General features: G+C 44.6%; 1 protein-coding gene across 4 annotated transcripts in view; it reads left to right on the top strand.

Moving 5' to 3' along the window:
• The first annotated feature begins 10,777 nt into the window (after positions 1–10,777).
• The window catches only part of SLAIN1 (SLAIN motif family member 1), a 144,431-nt gene continuing 135,628 nt past the window's right edge, over positions 10,778–19,580 (top strand). For 3 of the 4 annotated variants that reach the window (XM_030200577.1, XM_030200578.1, XM_030200576.1), the window contains exon 1: positions 10,778–11,273. In XM_030200577.1, the coding sequence (XP_030056437.1) occupies positions 10,879–11,273 (395 nt within the window). In that variant the 5' untranslated portion in view covers positions 10,778–10,878. The remainder of the gene's footprint in view (positions 11,274–19,580) is intronic. The other variant, XM_030200579.1, reaches the window with a different exon arrangement.

Here is a 19,580-nt window from a genome sequence, read left to right as displayed (position 1 = left end):
AGAGCCAACATTTGGGTTCCAGAATCTCTCTCCCACACTTTTTCTATGTCTATACCTACATATACCAAGAAAGCTGTGTCCTCCCTAGCATTGTCAAAAATCTTATCTAGGTGACATGTGAGGTCCGCAAACTTTGCACCAGGCAGGCAAGTAACCAAGTGATCCTCACATCTTCTGGCCACCCAGCTATGTGGCTAAAGATTGAATCTGTAACTAGTATGGCTATCCTAAGCCTTCCATCCGGGGCAGAAGCCCCTGGAAAAACATCCTTGGTGCGAGAGGATATTGTATCCCCTAGGAGGTAGGTCCTGGATACAGGATCACTTTTTTCCTCTCTAAGGTGATGCTCTCCTTTCAGGTGACCTCTCTCTTCCATGGCAGCACAGAGGTTGCCAGACTGAAGGTGGAACTTTTCTACTATGTCCCTCTAGGCCTCCTCTATAAACCTCTCTGTCTGACTCATGTCTCTTACAAGCAATCCTGAATTCTCACTCCTTTTGCCAATACACAACTAACACAAAACTACTAATAATAGAAAGATTTTATTTACATGAAGTATGATGGCAACAAATGAGTATATTTGCACAGAAGTAACCAGAAAATAAATGACAAGTAAGAATGCTGGCACTGCAGCAGAAAAACTATAGCTCTTTAAATTCTAAAATGACCTCCATCAGATATTGAAGCAAACACAACTCCCTGTTGGCAAGCTGCCTACTGTTTGTTACCCAAAGGATTACAGAGTTTGACTCATACCATCTGGACAGCCAAGTAAGTCTCTTCTCCCTTGGGAACAGCTGTACAGTGCTCCAACTCTGCCTGATCAATGTTGATCAAAGAGCTGAGATGATAAGATGAGATAAGATCAGCAGATAGTAGTTAGTTAGTCCTTGGACAGGGTGGACACCTTTGTATATAGCATCAAGATAAGAGCAAGGTCAACACAATGCAGCACCCCAATCCGCAACCCAATATAGCACCCCACTGAAAAGAAGGTGGAGACAAAACAAGGTTGCCCCCTTCATAGAACCCCACCCTTGGACTAAAAACCCTGCTCTTGCTAAGCTCAACCTTCTCCCCCCCCCCCCCCCCATCCCCGATTGCCCCTCACGCACTTACCTGGAGGCTGCATTATTGGCCAAGTAGTGCCATGTAGCAGCAAACCTCCTCTGTTGCTACCTAGTTGCTGTCCAAATCCAAACTGAATTCAACTCAAAATGATTTACATCAGACAATAAGACAGTAATCAAAATACATCATAAAATATAACACATATGTAAAACACATCATACAATAACATATCAGTAAGATGATCTGCAAGGCCATAAGTCCAGACCCGCCACTGAGAGGTGAGTTATTCCCAAAGGGGCTAAACAAAGGGGAAAGTGGTTCCTTTAGGACTGAGTGGGAGGAGGAACTACTATCCTATGTATTGAAACCAAAGTGTTTTAAGCTATTTGAACTCTATTTTTTGTGTTCAACTCAAAAATTATACAATAAACACTGGAAATTGATTTAGAAAAAAGCCATATGTATACATTTGAGACCTGGCCCTTACTACTTTGCCCATAATATCCCACAGCAAAACTCTTGTTAGGAAAATAAGAGGAAAAGAATAAAACTGGATAGAAATGTTTTCATCTTGTAGACTCGTATTCATCATGCCATTCTCTGATTTGCTTCAGACCCAAGAAACGAGAGTATCACGTTCAGCCTCTTTTTTGGCTGGGCTCCAAATGCAGGGCCTGAACTACAAGCCAGGTGGTTCCATCTTGGCCTGCAGGTAAACCTGCATAATAAGGGGCTTAAAACCTTGACCCATAAACCTGGATGATCATATAATGACAGTTTTCAAATGCACAGAATTAAACCTCTTGCTAAAAAAGCCTTTCTTGATGGCAGGAAAGGGAGGCATTCATTGTATTTGTTTGGGGAGGGGGGTTTTCAAGCTGCTTAAGACTACGTAAAACTGATAACCCAAGAAACATGGTGGTTTAACATTTCTCTCCAGATATGTATTAATTTCTGGGCCCTAAGTAGAAGTCACAAAATTGCTCTCCCCGTTCTTCCCCCACATAAGAATGCCTGCATTTTATAACTACAGCCCTAGTGCAAAGGAAAGTCTACCAGGACAAAGCCTTCAAACTGTGATTTGCATTTCCAACAAATTTAAGCCTCAATAATTGTTACCCTAGCATACCAACATCTGTAATTACAATGCACGTGTTAAAATGACTGACATCCTGGAAGAAACTCAATTCCCAATTATTCTCACAATCAAAACCTTTAGATGTGAGAAAGAAATAGAGGAGGCCCTTTAATATATCTGGCATTTTTCCCTTCAATTCATGGAATAAATGTAACATTTTTCATTCTTTCTGTGAACACAGCAGATTCAGAAATTCAAGTTTCCATTCTATATTGCAATCACGCCCAGTCACTGTATATAAATGTATTTCATTCTGGACATCCACTCTTGGGGACTAGATTTAGCTCTGTCATACTATGTACTCAGAAATGGTTACGTTTATGTTTGCCTTACTTTCCCATTTGTTTTACATATATTTAAATAAGTGATATAATTGTTACTAATTGTTTGTATGGTACATACCTAATGTAGTGAATGCGATAGACTCAGGAGTAATCTAAAGTAAATTTTTTTTTAACGGAAAGAGTGGTGGTTGTGTGAGTACCAGTGAAGATGAGGATGGTAAGCAATGTTCTCTCTAAGCTGCATTGCTGTTGGCCACGCACCTTTTGTTAAGAGGCTGTGCAGCAGTTCTGGATCCCCATGAAGCCGGTGCACCATGACCTGTCCAACCTACTTCCTGCTTCCACTTCCTGCCGCTGCTGCTGCTTCTCCATGGATGGTGGGATTATCTAGCCACACAGCTGAAGTGACTCCTTGGTGACATCACTGACCCGACTCTCCCCTAGCACAGAAAAACTAAAAGTCTTCTGCACATGCTCCTACCTTCCCGCTAGTGTATACATTATATATACAGTAGAATTCTCTTCACACCACAGTTTTATTTTTTCCGTGGTGCGTTACAGTGACCTGTTGCGCAGAGGGGGAGGGGGAAATGGAGAGATGCTGAACTGGCTGACAAGCAGACAGAGAGGGAGAGGTGCTAGAAGGGCCGGTCTTAAGCAGGGACAACAGAAGCAGTTGCACAGGGTCTCATGCTCCCAGGGGCCCCGCGGCGGCTTTAGCATCTCCCTCCCGCTCCCTGCTTCAGCCATCATGCTGTCTTCTGTTCTCAATCTAACCACCTTCGTCAGCTCTTTCCTACTTCCTTTTGGGTCCCTGCAGAACTGCCTTCTTCAATCCAGGCCACCGGCAGCGTTAGTGAGGTAAGCATTGCCTTCAGCAGCCTGGAAGCTTTCTCCCTACTGCAATTTCCTGTCCCGCATAGGAGGGATGCTGCAACAGAAGGAGAGCTTCCGGGGCCACCGAAGGCAGTGTGCCTACCTCACTGGTGCTGCCAGCGGCCCATAAAATTGAAGAAGGCAGAGGTGCTGTAAGCCGGAACTAAGAGAGAGGGTAGGATAGAACTGAAGGCGGTTAGATTGAGACGGCCGCTGAAGCCCATGAGGTTGGTCTCCCTTTCCCTCTCCTCTGTGCACCCCTCATCCCCTTACTGCAAACAAAGCAAGCAAATCTATGAGCTGTGCTATCCACGTTGTCATTCTTTATTGATGGTAGCATTTTTATTGGACCTCACTTATATTTTCACAGTATGCCAGCTTGTGTAGCATACGGATGTACACAGAGGAAGTATTGGTTTCATCTAATTAGTTCTAAACCGTAATCATTGTGTCATTTGGAGGGGCTGGTTATAGGGACTCACTCTATTCTGATGTTTTCACCTAGTAAAGGGCCATCAAAACAGACATTATGAGTATCAGGTGCTTAACAATCAGACTTGCTATTTATAAGTACAATTTAAAAAAATCATTAATTAGGTTGAGACCTGGGAGCATTTAACATCTTTTTTTTTCCTGTGCCTACATCAAGAGAAAAGATGGCATGTAGGAACTTGCTTCTTTTGCTTTGTGGATTGCAGTGGTATATTAATAAAAAGCCTTTTTTTATTACTATTATTTCATAGAGAAGGTACTGAAAAATGAGGAAAGGGTTTCCTTTGTGCAGAACTGTCCAGAGTCAGTCTAAATGTGCCAACATTGTCCATTTCAGCACACTATTAGCCGCCAAGTTCATACAATGTTAATTATGTTTGGTGGAAAATAAATCTTTTGGCTCAGACTGCTTGCTATGTGAATATTCAATCACTGTTTCATTATTGCTACCAAGTATTACATATTAAGGGCATTTGTTTAAATTCATTTATCTAGTCCTTACATGCACATGGTTTTGCTTTTTAAACCCAAAGGTTTCCTATGATAGCATTGTGCTTATTTGAATTAGTTTTTCTGTACAGTTTTGCCTGACTTGTCTTTATTTGAAATAAAACAAATTTGAAAACACATCTTGTCAACAAGGGGCTGGGCTAGGAGGGGGTGGGGCTAGATGGGGGCCCCACCGAATTGGTCTACACAGGGCCTTGCAATTGCTAAGATCAGCCCTGGGTGCCAGACCTGGGGGTTACCATATTTGCCATGACAAAAAAGAGGACACAAAATATAATTCAGCCCTGCCCCCGTGTCACACCCCTGCACCGTTGTGTCAGCTTGACCCCCCCCCCCCCCAAGAAAGTTAGATTCCCTCCCTCTCCCCCATGTATGTCCCCTCCCCAATCTCTTTTCCAGCCTCCCTCCACCCACCATGTTTTTACAGCTCCCTCCCTCTACCCACATGACTCCATTCACATCCCCTCCTCCCCCAGGACCTTATCGTCATGCCCTGGTGGTCTAATGGACTCTTTGGGGCAGGAAAGAGTCCCCTCTTTCCTGCATGGTGTTGCCACAGATCATCATCTCTCACTCCTGGCGCCACTTCAAAATGGCTGCCGAGAGTTCAAGTGGTGACCTTGTAGACTTCTCGCGAGGCCACTGCTTGAACTCTTGGTAGCCATTTTGAAGCAGCACCAGGAGTGAGAGATGATTATCTGTAGCAGCACTGGGTGGAAAAGAGGGGGCTCTTTCCTGCTCTGAAGGGTCCATTATCTTGGGAGCGGTGGTGCTATAGGGGCCCATCTCAATTTTTCTGCCCGGGGCCCAGGTCAGTCCTAGTTATGCCACTGGTTAAGGCTATCTGAAGCTGATTCAGGTAAGATAAGGAATTTATTTCAAATTTTGGAATGCTTTCTAAGTGGTAACAGGGAACCTGAGTAGCAGAGGCAATGTTGTGCTGACCAGGGAAGCCTGCCTGAGGTTTCTAAAATGCCGTGCACAACTCCATAAGGGGAAAGAACCTGTGCAGTTCTGAGCTTAGGTTCTGAGATTTGAAGCTGTGCTGAAGGAAGACTAGACTGGCTAGTGCTGGTGCTGCCGTGCAGGACTGCCAGTCAAACTCTAGGAAAGAGTGAATTCTTACACTGCATAACTATCCTGGACACTGGGAAGTTAGGTGTCCAGGGAAAGGGGACAAAGACAGGTTTTCTATTTCAGGCGCAGCACTGAACTGGTATGTTGGCAGCTGAGAAGACAGGAAACCCTGCTTATTTTTTGTTTGTTTTCCTGTGGAACTAGCTAGTTACACCTAGGTTCCAGCAGTGAGTGGCTCAGGCATTGACAGGAAAGCTGACATAAAAAAACAAAAACCCCAGTCTGCAACATGCTTACCCCCAAGGAGGTTTGATTGACAGGAGACGGCGTCACGTGACAAGGTTGAAGCAGTCTACATCCAAGGATATTTAATTGCTTCCCATTGAAGGTGCCATCATCTTGATACACTCAAAATACATTACTTTTTATGGCAGCAAGCTCCGCCTACTGGCTTCAGACCAGATGAGCTAAGCATGCTCCTGCTGTCACCTGCCAATTAAACCTCCTTGCTTACCCCCAATCCCCAACCTGCCACCCCCCAAAATATCCCTATTGCCTAGCAGCACCCATCCGACCCCCTCTTCTGACCCAATATGGCACCACCTCACTCCCCCTTCCCGATATTAAAAAAAGATTTCTGGTTGGTCCAATGGCCCCCCTCCCTTCCTGCTACACAAAATCCTTGGTAGTCTAGGGTCTTCTCCCTCTCCCCCCAGTCTTATTAAAAACTCCTTGGTAGTCTAGTGGCCACCCCCACCCATGACCCCCAACCCAAAGCCCCCTGACCCCATACCTGGAAAGAGGTAGTGGGGGAAAAATTCTACCTTAGACATATACTTAATATTATTAATATTAGGCTAGAATCTATTATATAAATGACCACGTTCTGAATGTGTATTATGTCACTGTTTAACTATGATGAGCAGGGTAAGCTGTTAGGTGACCCAGCGATCTTTAGGAATGGATAAACATTGTAAGTCATTTGTATTAGAACTTGGGAGCAATTTATGACTCCAATATATTATGGATAATCTGATGTCAAGGGGTGAAGGAGACTATCACGGAGACGATGCAGTTATTAGTAAACTAACCTATGCTCCTGTAATAATTAATCTTTTTATGTATTCTTTTGATCCTTTTGTGATAAAGATGCCAAATTCCCTAAATAATGAACTGGCCTCTGTCCAGAATTTAGAACATACCTGGTTTGCCATTAAGACTTGTATGTTCTCATATATTGATATATTAATAAACAATTGTTGAATTGAGCCTAGGCTAGTTCTACAGTAGGAGTCAAGTCCACTTGCTCCTGCCGCCGGGCACCATTATGTGCAAAATGGCGGCACCTTGTCCTGCGTGCATCCTAGGGTGTGCTGGGCGGGGCCTGTTTATCAAATAAGGGAGACATTCCCTTATATGTTATACAATCCCCACCCCTCTCAACCAAACCTTCTACGCTGCCCCAGGCTTGGCGAAATGTTTCCCATGCTAAACACGTATAAGGAACTTTTTTTTGAGCATGGCTATAGGGTGGATAATGACCGCATTAACATGCATTTAAATGCGGTCTGCAGTAATGGTTTTCAATGCAAATTAATACCCACGTTGAAACCATTTGAGCATTCGGTGCACAATAATGAGCTCACAAACCCAGAGTTAACTGCATGTTAACACGGACAATAGTTTTCAGCATTGGCCCCTTGATCTGGCATTTGCGCACAGCTCATTTATGTCCCATGCTAATCAAGGTATTCGCTGTTAAACTCGGGTACACAGAAGTGTGCAAAAGACCCAAAGGCTGTGTGTGGAGTTTTTTTTTTAATGCTGAGGCTTTAATGCTAGGCCTGAGAAGTAAAAAGTTACCTCTTTCTTCTGTGGCTAGTGTTAACAGAGATTTCACTTCTGATTCTTCTTTCTTCCTAGAGCAGGAAGCCCCCCACACAGTTTTTTTTTCTTAATTTGTTAACTTCCACAACAACAACAAAAAATGGCAGGAGCTGAGGGGGAGGGCTGCAGCTATGAACCATAAAGCACTGGACCGCACTTTTATGAGCAGAATAGCATTGCAGCAAATGCGCTTAGGTACATGCAACTTGGAATGCACATAGGGCTAGATTTTATTAATGTCGCCTAAAAAAATCAGCACCAACAAAAATATGCCTAGGCATATCCTATAAACTATACCTACAGTTAGGCTTTGTTTATAGTATATGTCTAAAATTAGGTGTAGTTTATAGAATATGCCCAGCACCCATTTCTTGCGACTATATTTAGTCCTGGCTATATATGCCAACTAAAACCTGGTGTAAATACCGATGGCTAAGTTTCGCGCAGAACGGGCATATTCTGTAACACTGCACATAAATGCTAAGAATGGCCATGAACCACCCATACCCCTCCCACGGCCATGCCCCTTTTCCAGTGCTTTTTTTGTAGAAAAAAAAGGTGCCGGTACTCATTATGGGCGGGGTCACCACATATGGCTCCAGCCTTATGATAGCCACACCCACATTAGCCACACCCCTTATACCAGCCATGGCACATATAAACAGACATCACTGAAAATATTATACTAGTATAGGAGAAAAAAACGTGATTTTTTTTCATTATAAATAACTTATGTAAGCTGTTACAGCTCCAGTACACCCAGTGCAAAATAAGACAGCAGATGTAAATTCTCAAATTGGACATATTTCAAACACTAAAATTAAAATGATTTTTTCTAACTTTGTTGTCTGGTGACTTTGTTTTTCTATCCATATTGGTCCAAGTCTCTGATTCTGCTGCTCTCTATCTGTTACCTTAATTCCGTTTCCAGGGCTTCCTTTCCACTTATTTCTTTACTTTCCTCCTTTCTTCTTCATTTGTTGCCCTACATCCATAAGTAAAAGCTGGGTCCTCCTCGATGGAATTGACTGGAGGAACATGGATCCAGCCTTTGCCTATTTTCTCCATCCATGTGCAGTTTTCTCCTCTCTTCCCTTTCCCTCATCTCCATCTATGTGCATCTTCATCTTTTTTCTTTCCTCCCCTCCATCCATGTCCAGCACTCCTCCTCTCTCCTCCCCTCTATCCATGTCCAGCATTTCTCCTCTCTTCCCCCTGTATCCATATAAAGCAATAATTCTCTCTCCCCTCTCCTCCATTCAAGTCCAGCATTTATCCTCTCTCCCCGTCAACCCCTCCATCCATCCGTGTCCAGCAATTCTCCTCTATCTCCTGCTCTCCTCTCCATCCATTTCCAGCATTTGTTCTCTCTTCCCTGCCCTCCCATCCATGTGCATCTCATTCCTGTCTTCTCCCTCCTCCATCCATGTCCAGCATGTATCCTCTCTCCCCTGCCCTCCTCTCCCATGTCTAGCGATTCTCCTCTGTCCCCTGTCCTCTCCTGCCATCCATGTCCAACGAATCTCTCTTCCCTGACCTCTCCTCCCATCCATGTCCAGTATGTCTCCTCCTTACCCTGCCCTCCCCTCCTATCCATGTCCAGTGATTCTTCTCTGCCCCCTGTCATCCCCTCCCATCCATGTCCAGCGATTCTCCTCTTTCCCCTCCATGTCCAGCAATTCTCTCATCCCTGCCCTCCCTTCCCATCGATGTCCAGCAATTTTCTCTTCCCTGCCCTCCCCTCCCATCGATGTCCAGCAATTCTATCTTCCCTGCCCTCCCCTCCCATGATGTCCAGCGATTCTCCTCTCTCCCCTGCCCTCCCCTCCCATTGATGTCCAGTGATTCTCCTCTCTCCCTTGCCCTCCCCTCTCCCATGTCCAGCGATTCTTCTTCCCCCAGCCCATCCTCCTTCTCCCAGTCTGTCCTCCTTCTCCACTGCCTGCCAGCATTGGACTCGGCAGCGTGAACGGTGCAGGCAGCGATTGAGAGAGGCTGGCAGCGTTGGAGCTTCCCTCTGCGGTCCCGCCTATGCAGAAACAGGAAGTTGAAACAACGTAGGCGGGACTCGCAGAGGGAAGCTACGATGCTGCCAGCCTCTCTCAATCGCTGCCTGCACCGTTCGTGTTGCCGAGTCTGACGTAGTAGTAAGTAGGGAGTGAGAGGAACAGTGCAGGACTCGCCGTGGGGAAAAAAGGTGCCAGTACGCCGTACCGGTGCGTTCCGGCACAAAAAAAACACTGCCCTTTTCAGATCTGTGTCTTAGAATTTATGCGCATCACTTTATAGAATACGCTTAGAAAGTTGTGCAAGTACATTCTAATTAAAGACAATTAGTGACAATTGCTTAAGTGGAAATTATTGGCGCTGATTGACTTGTTCAGCCAATTAAGTTATAAGCGCAAAACAGAATACGACCAGATTTGCATGCACAACACAGGTCACACTATATAGAATTTGGGGGATAATGTTTTCAATATCAACACTAATATTTATTTATTTGCTGCATTTGTATCCCACATTTTCCCACCTATTTGCAGGCTCAATGTGGCTTACATTATATAGCAATGGCATCACCATTAACAGAGTAAGAGGTTCAGCATATTGTTATAATTAATGTACAAGAAGAACAGGTAGGTAGGTAGGGTAAATAAAATGATAATACATAACATACCAGTGAGAGTAGGAAAAAGTGTAATGTTCAATAATGATAATATGATAAAATGATCAAATCAGAAGTGATCAATATTGGTTGGTTCTGGTATAGATTAGGAAACAAGTCATTAAGGAGGATTCTTTTTGTAAGTCTCTTTGCATAGAATGGTATTCCAGCACACGCAGTTATGGGCTCATGCAATTTTTTGTGTATCTAAAATACTGCGACTGCTTGAATAGACTGACGTGCACATGTTTCTGGTATTCTCTACTTTTTTTGCTCACAAATTATTTGCACACTCTTTTGGTTGCTATGCGGGGAGGGGGGATCTTTTATTAAAAAGTATTCTGCGCTAATCTTCAATCCACAATATTAAAAAAAGAAATACCATGACGGCGGTGATTGGGTACTTAGCCTGTTTATTTTACGAGTAGACAAGTCAATCATGCTCTTCGTCTGTCACAGCCAAAATATGTGCTCCAGCTTTAATACATAAAATGTAGGGGTAGTGGTAATTGGATCTGTTTCAGGTTAAATGGACTGTGATATAATATTGAAAGAGCGAACTTTCTCTCGGGGGGGGGGGAGCTCAAGGCAGGGTTTCCCTTCTGCAAGATTTACTACTTTAGCCCTTCTGTGACAATCCCCACCCCCAAGGGATTGAGCAGGTCTTGAAGCCTGCTGTTGATCCACCCCCTCCTTGTAGCAGTGAAAAGAGGGGCGGGGCAAGAGGCTGGTGAAAAAGAGCAAAAAAGAAAGAGAAAGCCCCTGCCTGCATGCATTACCTTTTTGATCGGTACCGCATACAAACAGGGAATGGAGCGTTGAAGGCAGGGAGGTAGCCAGGCTGCAAAGGCTCTTTTGTTCCCATTGCCCGTGCAGTGGGGATGGCGGATGCGGTGAGCGCGGAGCTGGAGGTGAAGAAGCTGCAAGAACTGGTGCGCAAGCTGGAAAAGCAGAACGAGCAGCTGCGGAGCCGTGCCGCCGCCGCCACTGCCAGCCCCTGCTCTGCCACCACACACCTGCTCCCGCAGCCCGGATCGCAGCAGCAACAAGCGGCGACGGCCTGTGTCCTGGGCGGCCGCTTCCCGGGCGCTTTTTGCCTCCCCAGCCCAGCACCCACGCTTTTGTGTCCGGCGGCCATCGGTGGCTTGTATCAGCCCGAGCCCATCCTTTACCGGCAGCCGGAGGAGCCGATCGCGCTGCTGCTGGATGAGGTACAGCCCCTGGACCTGGAAGAGGAGGAGGGCTTAGGCTACTGCAGTGGCGACGACGAGACTTGGTACGCTGCATGGCTTGCGTTAGGTCGACTGTTGATTTTCATTTCAGGGACCCGAGCGATCGTAGACCGCTTTTTACTACTATGATTAATTTATGCTAAGGGTTGATGACAAGCAGGAAGAAATTGTAGCCCCACAACAGGTTCCGTGCCAGACCAGTTACCCCTTAAATCAGCAACACTATTTGATCATTATAATACCTCTGCCTGTCTCATCAATTTTGTCTTAGTGCCCGTACTTTCGTGGTGAGCGAGGGGGAGGGGGGTGGGATTAGGCCGCACTAAAAAAATTGCTCGTTTTTTGTCATGTTCATTTACTTTTGTGAATTGGTTGTTGGCGAATGAGTCTTTATATGTTTCTTTAGGGTCAGAAAATTATATGGGGAGGGGAGGAATAAAACCTTAGTCCATCTGGCCCCTAAAGTGACATACTTTTTTTTTTTTTTCGAGGTGTCAAGTCCTGGTTTTTGCAGCATCCTATCTGTGTACACAGTCAGACCTGGTTGAATTAGTTCCCCCACCCTTAACACCCCTCATCTGTGTAGTTTGCCTGCTTACTTGGGAGAGGAGGAGGAATTCATACTCGCAGTGGAAGAAGGGAGTATACTTAACATTAATCCCTGCAATTTTTGAGGTCACTACCTTGCCATGATCACCCCAAACACTTGTTGGTATTGTTTTGGAAGGGCTGGACTCGTTCATTCAGCAGACATTGAGCTGGCTGGCAGCTAAAATGAATGGTCAGGTTTAAGACTGAACAGAGTGTGTGTGGCATAACCAATTCCAGGCCCTGTTTTGCTGCATCTCTTCTGAGCATCATCAGCAATTTACAGTGAAGGCAGTGATTGGGTACTTATGCTGCTCGTTTTATGAGGAGACAAGTCACAAAATCCTGATCTTTGTCTGCCATAGGCAAAATGCGTGCTCCAGTTTTAATACTTGAAATGTAAGGGTAGTTGTAATTTGATCTGCTTTAGGTTAACTGGACTGTGATTTTATTTATTTATTTATTTGTAGTATTTGTATCCCACATTTTCCCACCTATTTGCAGGTGCAATGTGGCTTACATTATTCCGTAATGGCGATCGCCAATTCCGGAATGAGAAATACATAGTTATAAAGCAGGTGACAGAGTGGATTAGGTAATCAAGTAAAGAGAATTCATTTTCGTAATGAGAAATAAAAGGTATTGGGTTAAAGTTCAGTTGTGATAAATTAGCTTAAACAGTCAGGGATAGAGAGTTCCGTTTTGTGCAGTTCTGGTATGAATTTTGTTCTCTGGTATTTAGGATGGATCATTGTGGTATGCCTTATTAAATAGGTTGGTTTTTAGTAGTTTTAGGAAATTAGTTATGTCGTGTGTTGTTTTTCTGGATTTATTATACAGAAGGAGTGAACTTTTTTCACTGGGGGGGGGGGAGGGGGAAGCTAAAGGCAAGGTTTCTCTAATGCAAGACTTACTACCTCACAGGCCGATGCTCAAAATGTAGCGCCGGTGCTAGAGGCAATTAGCGCCAGACTAGCGCCGGCATTAATAAGGGGGTCTTTTACTAAAGCTTAGAGTTATCTGCAGCAGGGCTTATAGGAATAAAATGGGCCCTGCTGCGGATAACTGGAGCTAAGCTTTAGTAAAAGACCCCCTAAGTGCAAAATGCTCAGAGGGCTCTAGCATGGGAGTCGATGTGTGTGCCAAAGATTAACGCAAATGGCATGCAAATGTAGCCAAACGGATGTTAATGAGGTAACTTCCTGTTCCCTCTAAATGCTTAGAGAACAGCGCACAAAACAAAGCTGTCCTTACCGCTGAAACCCCAACACCAGCTCAGAGCAGGCATTAGGGCACTTGAAGAGAGGATTTCTCATGATTCTTTCTTTACAATTTTTTGGTTTTGATTTTTTTTTTTTGGAAGTGGAGGAAAGCCTGTGCAAGCCTGTAAGCGCTAATACTAAGAAATAAATGTGTGCAAGTCTGAGCAAACCCGTAAGTGAAAGCACACATTGGCGCCTGTTTTCCTGGGCTTAAAAAAAATTTGAAAAGCTTATATTTAAAGGCGCAGAAAACTGGTGCTAATGTGTGGTTCGCTTTCGGGTTTGTCTGGTATATGCACACTTCAACTGAGCTTACCACAAAACTCTTTTGCGCATGTGCCAAGCACATTCCCCCCCCTCTTCCTTTCGCTTTTACAGTGTGCATATAATTTGAATACAATTTTCTTTGAGCATTGGTGAGCTAGGGTTCTGCGCTGTTGGTTTTACCTCAGGAGTTCTGAGCATCAGCCTGTCAGCCCTTCTATGACAGTCCCCTTCCCCCCAGGGGATTGATCAGGGATTGAAGTCTGTTGTTGATCCACCCCTCCTTTTGGCATTGAAAAGAGGGGCGGGGCAAGGGGTGGTGTTGAAAGGGAGCAAAAAAAGAAAGAGAAAAGCCCTGCATGCATTAGCTTCCCATTGCTACCAAATGCAAACAGGGAATGGAGCCTTGAAGTTAGGGAGGTAGTCAGGCTGCAAGGCTCATTGTTCCCATTGCCCAGGCAGTGTGGATGAGGGATGCGGTGAGCACTGAGCTGGAGGTGAAGAAGGTGCAGGAACTGGTGCGCAAGCTGGAAAAGCAGAATGAGCAGCTGCGGAGCCGTGCCTCCGCCGCTACTGCCAGCCCCTGCTCTGGTACCACACACCTGTTCCTGCAGCCCAGATCGCAACAACAGCAGCAACAACAACTACTACTACTACTTAACATTTCTAAAGCGCTGCCCGGGTTACGCAGCGCTGTACAATTTAACAAAGAAGGACAGTCCCTGCTCAAAGGAGCTTACAATCTAAAGGACAAAAAGTGCAGTCAATCAAATTGGTAGCCTCTGTCCTGGGCTGCTGCTTCCCCGATGCTTTCTCTCTCCCCAGCCCAGCACCCACGTACCTGTGCCCGGTAGCCATCAGTGGCTTGTATCAGCCCAAGCCCATTCTTTACTGGCAGCCAGAGGAGAAGCCAATCACGCTACTGCTGGACAAGCTGCAGCCTCTGGACCTGGATGAGGAGGGCTACTGCAGTGGGGACGACGAGACTTGGTTCGGTGTGTGTGGCCATTGCATGGCTTGTATTAGATCGAGCACTGATTTATTTTAGAGACCCGAGCGATCGCAGACTGCTTTACTACTATGATTATGGTAATTTCTGCTTCCTTGAATGCTAAGGGTTAACGTGGGACTACAGTTTCTTTCTTTTTTTCAACAGGTGCCTTGCCATACCAGTTACCCCTTAACCTGGCTACACCATTTGATCCATTTCTGCTGATCTTTATAATACCTCTGCCTGTCTCATCTGTTTTTGTCTTGATTAATGCCTGTACTTTGGTGGGGGGGGGGGGGGGGGGGGGTGGTTAGGCCACACCGGATTGCTCTTTTTTGTCATGCTCATTTATTTTTGTGAATTGTTTTTGGCAAACGAGTCTTTATATGTTTGTTTAGCATCAGAAAATTATATGGGGATGGGGGAGGGGAGGAACAATACATTAGTCAATCTGGTGCATAAAGTGGCACACCTTTTTCAGTTTTGATTTTTGGGGGGTGAAGTCCTGGGTTTTACAGCATCCTCTGTGTTTACCCAGTCAGACCTGGTTGAATTAGTCTCCCCCCTCCTTAGCAGGGCATCATCTATTAGCGCTATAATGAAAAATATATTTTACTATTTGGCCGAATACGAATAATAGGCATTGAGCTTTAACATAACAAATAATAAAAGAAGCAATGTGAAAATGGAAATTCAGTGTTTATTTCAGTTGGATGTAGCATAGTAGAGCCACTGATTATTTGTATTTAAATCACTATTTGGCCGAAATGCATATAAAATATTCAGGGCTGAATCAAATATGAATATTCAATACAGCCCTAATTTCATTTTATCTGTGCAGTTTGCCTGCTTACTTTAGGGGAGGATGAGGAATTCATACTAGCAGTGGGGGAAGGGGACATATTTAGCATTTATCACTGCAATTTAAGGGGGCACTGTCTTGCCATTCCCACCCCACATCACCTCTTCAACTAACATGCGCCTTGGTATGTAATTATTTTGAACACTTGTTAGTATTGTTTTGGAAAGCCGTATAAATGGCCTGTTCATTCATTCTGAAGACATCGAGCTGGCTGGCAGCTGAAATAAATGGCCAGGTTTAAGAATGAGGAATGTTTATGGCATCCTAAATTCTGGTTTCTAGGCATAGGCGTAGGTTGCCTACTTCATTTGGGAGTGCAAGGGATAGGGAGTTTAGATTAGTGGCGGAGGGAGATTTTTTTTCTCCTCCTTAGATGGGCATTGATTAGCTTTCCGCCTCCCCTCCATTTCTAAAGTTTTCACCTTTTTCCTTGTGTTACCCTTTATCCCACCTGTACTCTTCAGTTTGCCTTTCCCCCTCCTGTACACATTCTTCACATTTCCACACACATTCTTCCTCCCTAATTCCTCATAATTCCTTCCACCCCTCCCTCCTTGCATCTCTCCTCCACATCATCTTCTTCCTTCTTTCTTTCTGGCCCTTCCCTCTCATCTCTCTCCTTCACTGTCCTCACCCTCCCTTTTCCTCTTGACTTTTTTCAGTCTTCACCCATTAACTCTTTCTATCTCATTCCTCACAACCCACCTTCTGTCTTTCCCATCTTTCATCTTCTACCCTCCCTGCACATACTCTCTCTTTCTCCTTTCTCGTTTTCCTCCTGGCACTCTTTCTCACCCTCCAACCCCTCTCGCACACACTCTCCCCATCTCTCTCTTTCTTCCCCCCCCCCCCCCCCCCCCCCCCCCCCCCCCCCCCCGTCCTGCATTCTGCGCACTGGAACATCCTTTTTACTTGGGAGATCCAAACAAACCAAGCTCTGTCTCCTCCTCCTCCTCCCTCCCTCCCAAGTTCTGATGCTATATGGAGCAAAATATTCCTAGGGCCATGGCCCCTGTGACCTACCCCATTCCACTTCCTGTGTGCTCCCTGTCTTCCCCTTCCCCAGTACACTTCCATCCTCTTTCCACTGCCAGATACTATGTGACATAACACAAAACCCTGCAAATTGTGCTGGTATGGCTAGCTAGCTTCTGAGTGTCCAAGAACTCAAAATACACCAGCCCTACTTACGGTAAGTCAGCAGTACACCTTAATTTGGAAAAAGGAAGACAAGCCAGACTGCTGCAGATCCCTACACCCAATCTATATGCTCCCTCACCTCAGTTACACATGGAAAACAGGCTATCACTTAGTAAAAAATAAGAGATTGCAAAGTATGCAGACAAAAATGTAGATGAAAACCCAAGAGACCTCAGACTCTTAACAGTGGAATACTGAAGAAAGAGAAGTGCACATTTTCAAAGGGGAAATATTTTATTTTATTTGTAGAGAATTAAATATTTTGTATCTTTTGATCATTTTATTTTTCTTGGTCTCTCTTTACCAATTCGTCTTGTTTTTGCTTAGGTCCTTATCCAGGGTCTCACATCATCTTCTGTTTCGTTGTTCCTCTATCTTCTTCCCTCCATCTCTCTGTAACATCAATCCTTCTGCTTCAGCATTTTTCTCCATTGCTCTTATCTGCTTTTTAAACCTTTGTTAGATTTTATTCCTCATTTTTCTGCTCTAGCCCTGTATCCCTCCACTCTAGTCCTCCCATTTCCACCTTTCATTCCTGTTTTTCAGCAACCTTCTCCCAGTTCCCGGGCCCTCCCGGGTGTTCTTTGTAAAAGTTATTATATTTGGAGAGGTGGCCGGCAGCAAGTAGCAATGCTTATGTGCTTCTTGTACCCTCCCCACAGTCTTCATTCTAAGGAGGTTTTGTGACAGGAGACGGTATGACATCAAAAAGTTGAAGCCAGTTTCCCCATGCAGCCGCCATATTGGTGTACCCTAAACAAACAAACTATCAGCAACAGATGTACACAGAGGAACAATCAGAACTGTAACCCAAGGTTAAATTATTTTTATCTATGAGGGTTGAGGAGACTCCCGTTGGTGCCTTCGGTGGGGGCCGCGGTCCTGCCATGGGTGCAGGCACTCTGAAGTGGCAGACTTGTTTTTGGAGCCGCGGGAGCCACTATTTTTGTAGGGGACATTTTTAAGAAAGGCCCTGGCTCCTTCTGAGCATTGGGGCCAAGTTGTGGGGACTCCCGATGCTCCAAAAACAAGTCTGCCGCTCTGGAGAGCCAGCACCCATGGTGAGACCATGGCTCATGCCCCAGGACCCCCCCCCCCCCCGAGGTTGAAACATTTTTTTTAAATAAAAAACAATCTAGGGTTACAGAGCAGTTAGAGTAGTAACACTAGGTTTCCCAAGGCAGATTACAACAACAGATAAGGTGAACCCATCAGGACACAGGATATCCTCACTGAAATTTGGCCATGTATTACTGTATTTTATAGAACAGTGTTGAAAAATGAGCGCAAATATAGTTTATTACTGCTGTTTCTACCAGCTACAATAATATTTTTGTGTTGTTTTACCCCCTACCCCTTTACAAAGGTGCGCAGTAATGCTGATACAGCCTATTCACTTTGAATGGCCTGTGTCGGCAGTACCGCACCGGCATCAGCTAGCGCGACTTTGTAAAAGGGAGGGGAGGGGGTTAGTCATTTTCAGTTTTATTTCACGATATGTATCTATGTGTGGGAAGCTTTCAAATAAAAAAAAAAGCTGTAAAAAGAAATATCCACACATAGGCATTTATAAGCACTTGATATTGTTTTTATGTAAAAATATCTTTGTCATCATAAGCAAAAATAAAGGCATGTAGTGCAGCACTGAAATCCACATTACAGCACTGCAAATAACACAGCAAGCTCTTGAGCAATTGCAAACATTTTGAAAATAACCCTCCTTCTTCTCATACCCCTTGAAAACATTCCCAGACCCCACCCTAACTTCACAGACTCCTTGAAAACTCCCCCTCCCAATCTCCTTCTAACAGAAAGAATGCAAAACCAAGGAGGTTTATTAAATGGTTATAAACCTCACGTTTGCTTTTGTGTTCGACAGTGTCTCAATATTGGGGTCACGCAATATGGCGGCAAGCTGCTCCCCTTGGCTTCAGCCCACAAAATGTGCCAATTTGACTCATGCTGTCTCCTGTCTTAAAACCTTCTTACTTCACTCTGATGGTTCTTGCCTTTGCGGAAACAGGAAGTTACATCAGAGTGAAGGCTGGGGGGGGGGGGTGAGGGGGAGAGTGTGAGCATTGCATATGAATTGCTTGCTTGCTGCTGGCCACCAATCCAAGTATTAAAAAAACCTTTTACAAAGTAAACCCAGGGGGGGAGGGGGAGGTCTTGAGTCACCAAGGGAGATATGCTGCTCGAGGGGGATGAGGGGAGAGAGAGGTTTAGATGTTGGACCACATGGGAGGGAGAGGGAGACACTCCATCCAGTAGCATTGGGGGGGGGGGGGGGGGCAATGCCCTCCTTGCCCCCTCCCCCAAATTACGCCCATGCTTCTAGGCCATGTTTACAATACGTAAAATGTTAGGTTAGTGGTAATTAGATCTATTTCAGGTCAATTGAACTGTGATATGATATAGGAGTGAACTTTTTATTCATATATGTTTACTAAAATTGTGCTTGCATACAAAACACATTGCTTTTCCAACCATATGGGTGTGATGTACAGGTCTCTGACAGCAGATGAATGCTTTAGTGATGCACAATAAGAGCAAGCCCCAGGGAAGATGTGGATTGATGGGATAGCTTTTGCCTGAAAATTCTCAGGAGAAGTTGACTTGTGCTCAAATAGCTAAAGAGCATTTCATCCCTATAAAGGAGGAGAGGTTTTTAATTTTTATTTTTGTTTTAAAAACAGAATGTCTTTTTGTCATAACATGATTAGTGGCTGGTACTGTCACAGTTTGCAGTTGAGTAGGTTTTTCTCATGGTCATCTCCCCGTGAAATGCGGAATATTATAGTATGGCTGTATGCCACAGTTGATTTGTTGACATCTTTATGGTCTACCCTTACGGCACTGGTCCCAGAGCAGAAATAAGTTGGTCTGTTTTAAAGTAAATTTTCTTTATTCTACATAAGACTAGAGTTTAGGACCTTTCTGTGGCTGGTTATGACATCTTATTTTTTTTTTTTGTCATTGCATGAAGCTTTTTCCCTGATGTGATCAAAAGAAATCAAACAATCTTTACTCCCTGATGTGAGGAAGTTAGAACATATTACATTTGTGATTAACTTTCAGTGATTATAATTTAGTGTTCAGATTTCTGACTTCACTCCTGTGCCTTTTCAGGCCAGATACATTCTCCCTTGAATGGGTGGTGCATGCCCGACTTCAAAACCAAAAT

This window comes from Microcaecilia unicolor, chromosome 4 (assembly GCF_901765095.1).
Source record: "Microcaecilia unicolor chromosome 4, aMicUni1.1, whole genome shotgun sequence".
Classification (NCBI taxonomy): domain Eukaryota; kingdom Metazoa; phylum Chordata; class Amphibia; order Gymnophiona; family Siphonopidae; genus Microcaecilia; species Microcaecilia unicolor.
Note: the sequence above shows the minus strand (reverse complement) of the source record. Positions and strands in the feature narration are given on the sequence as shown.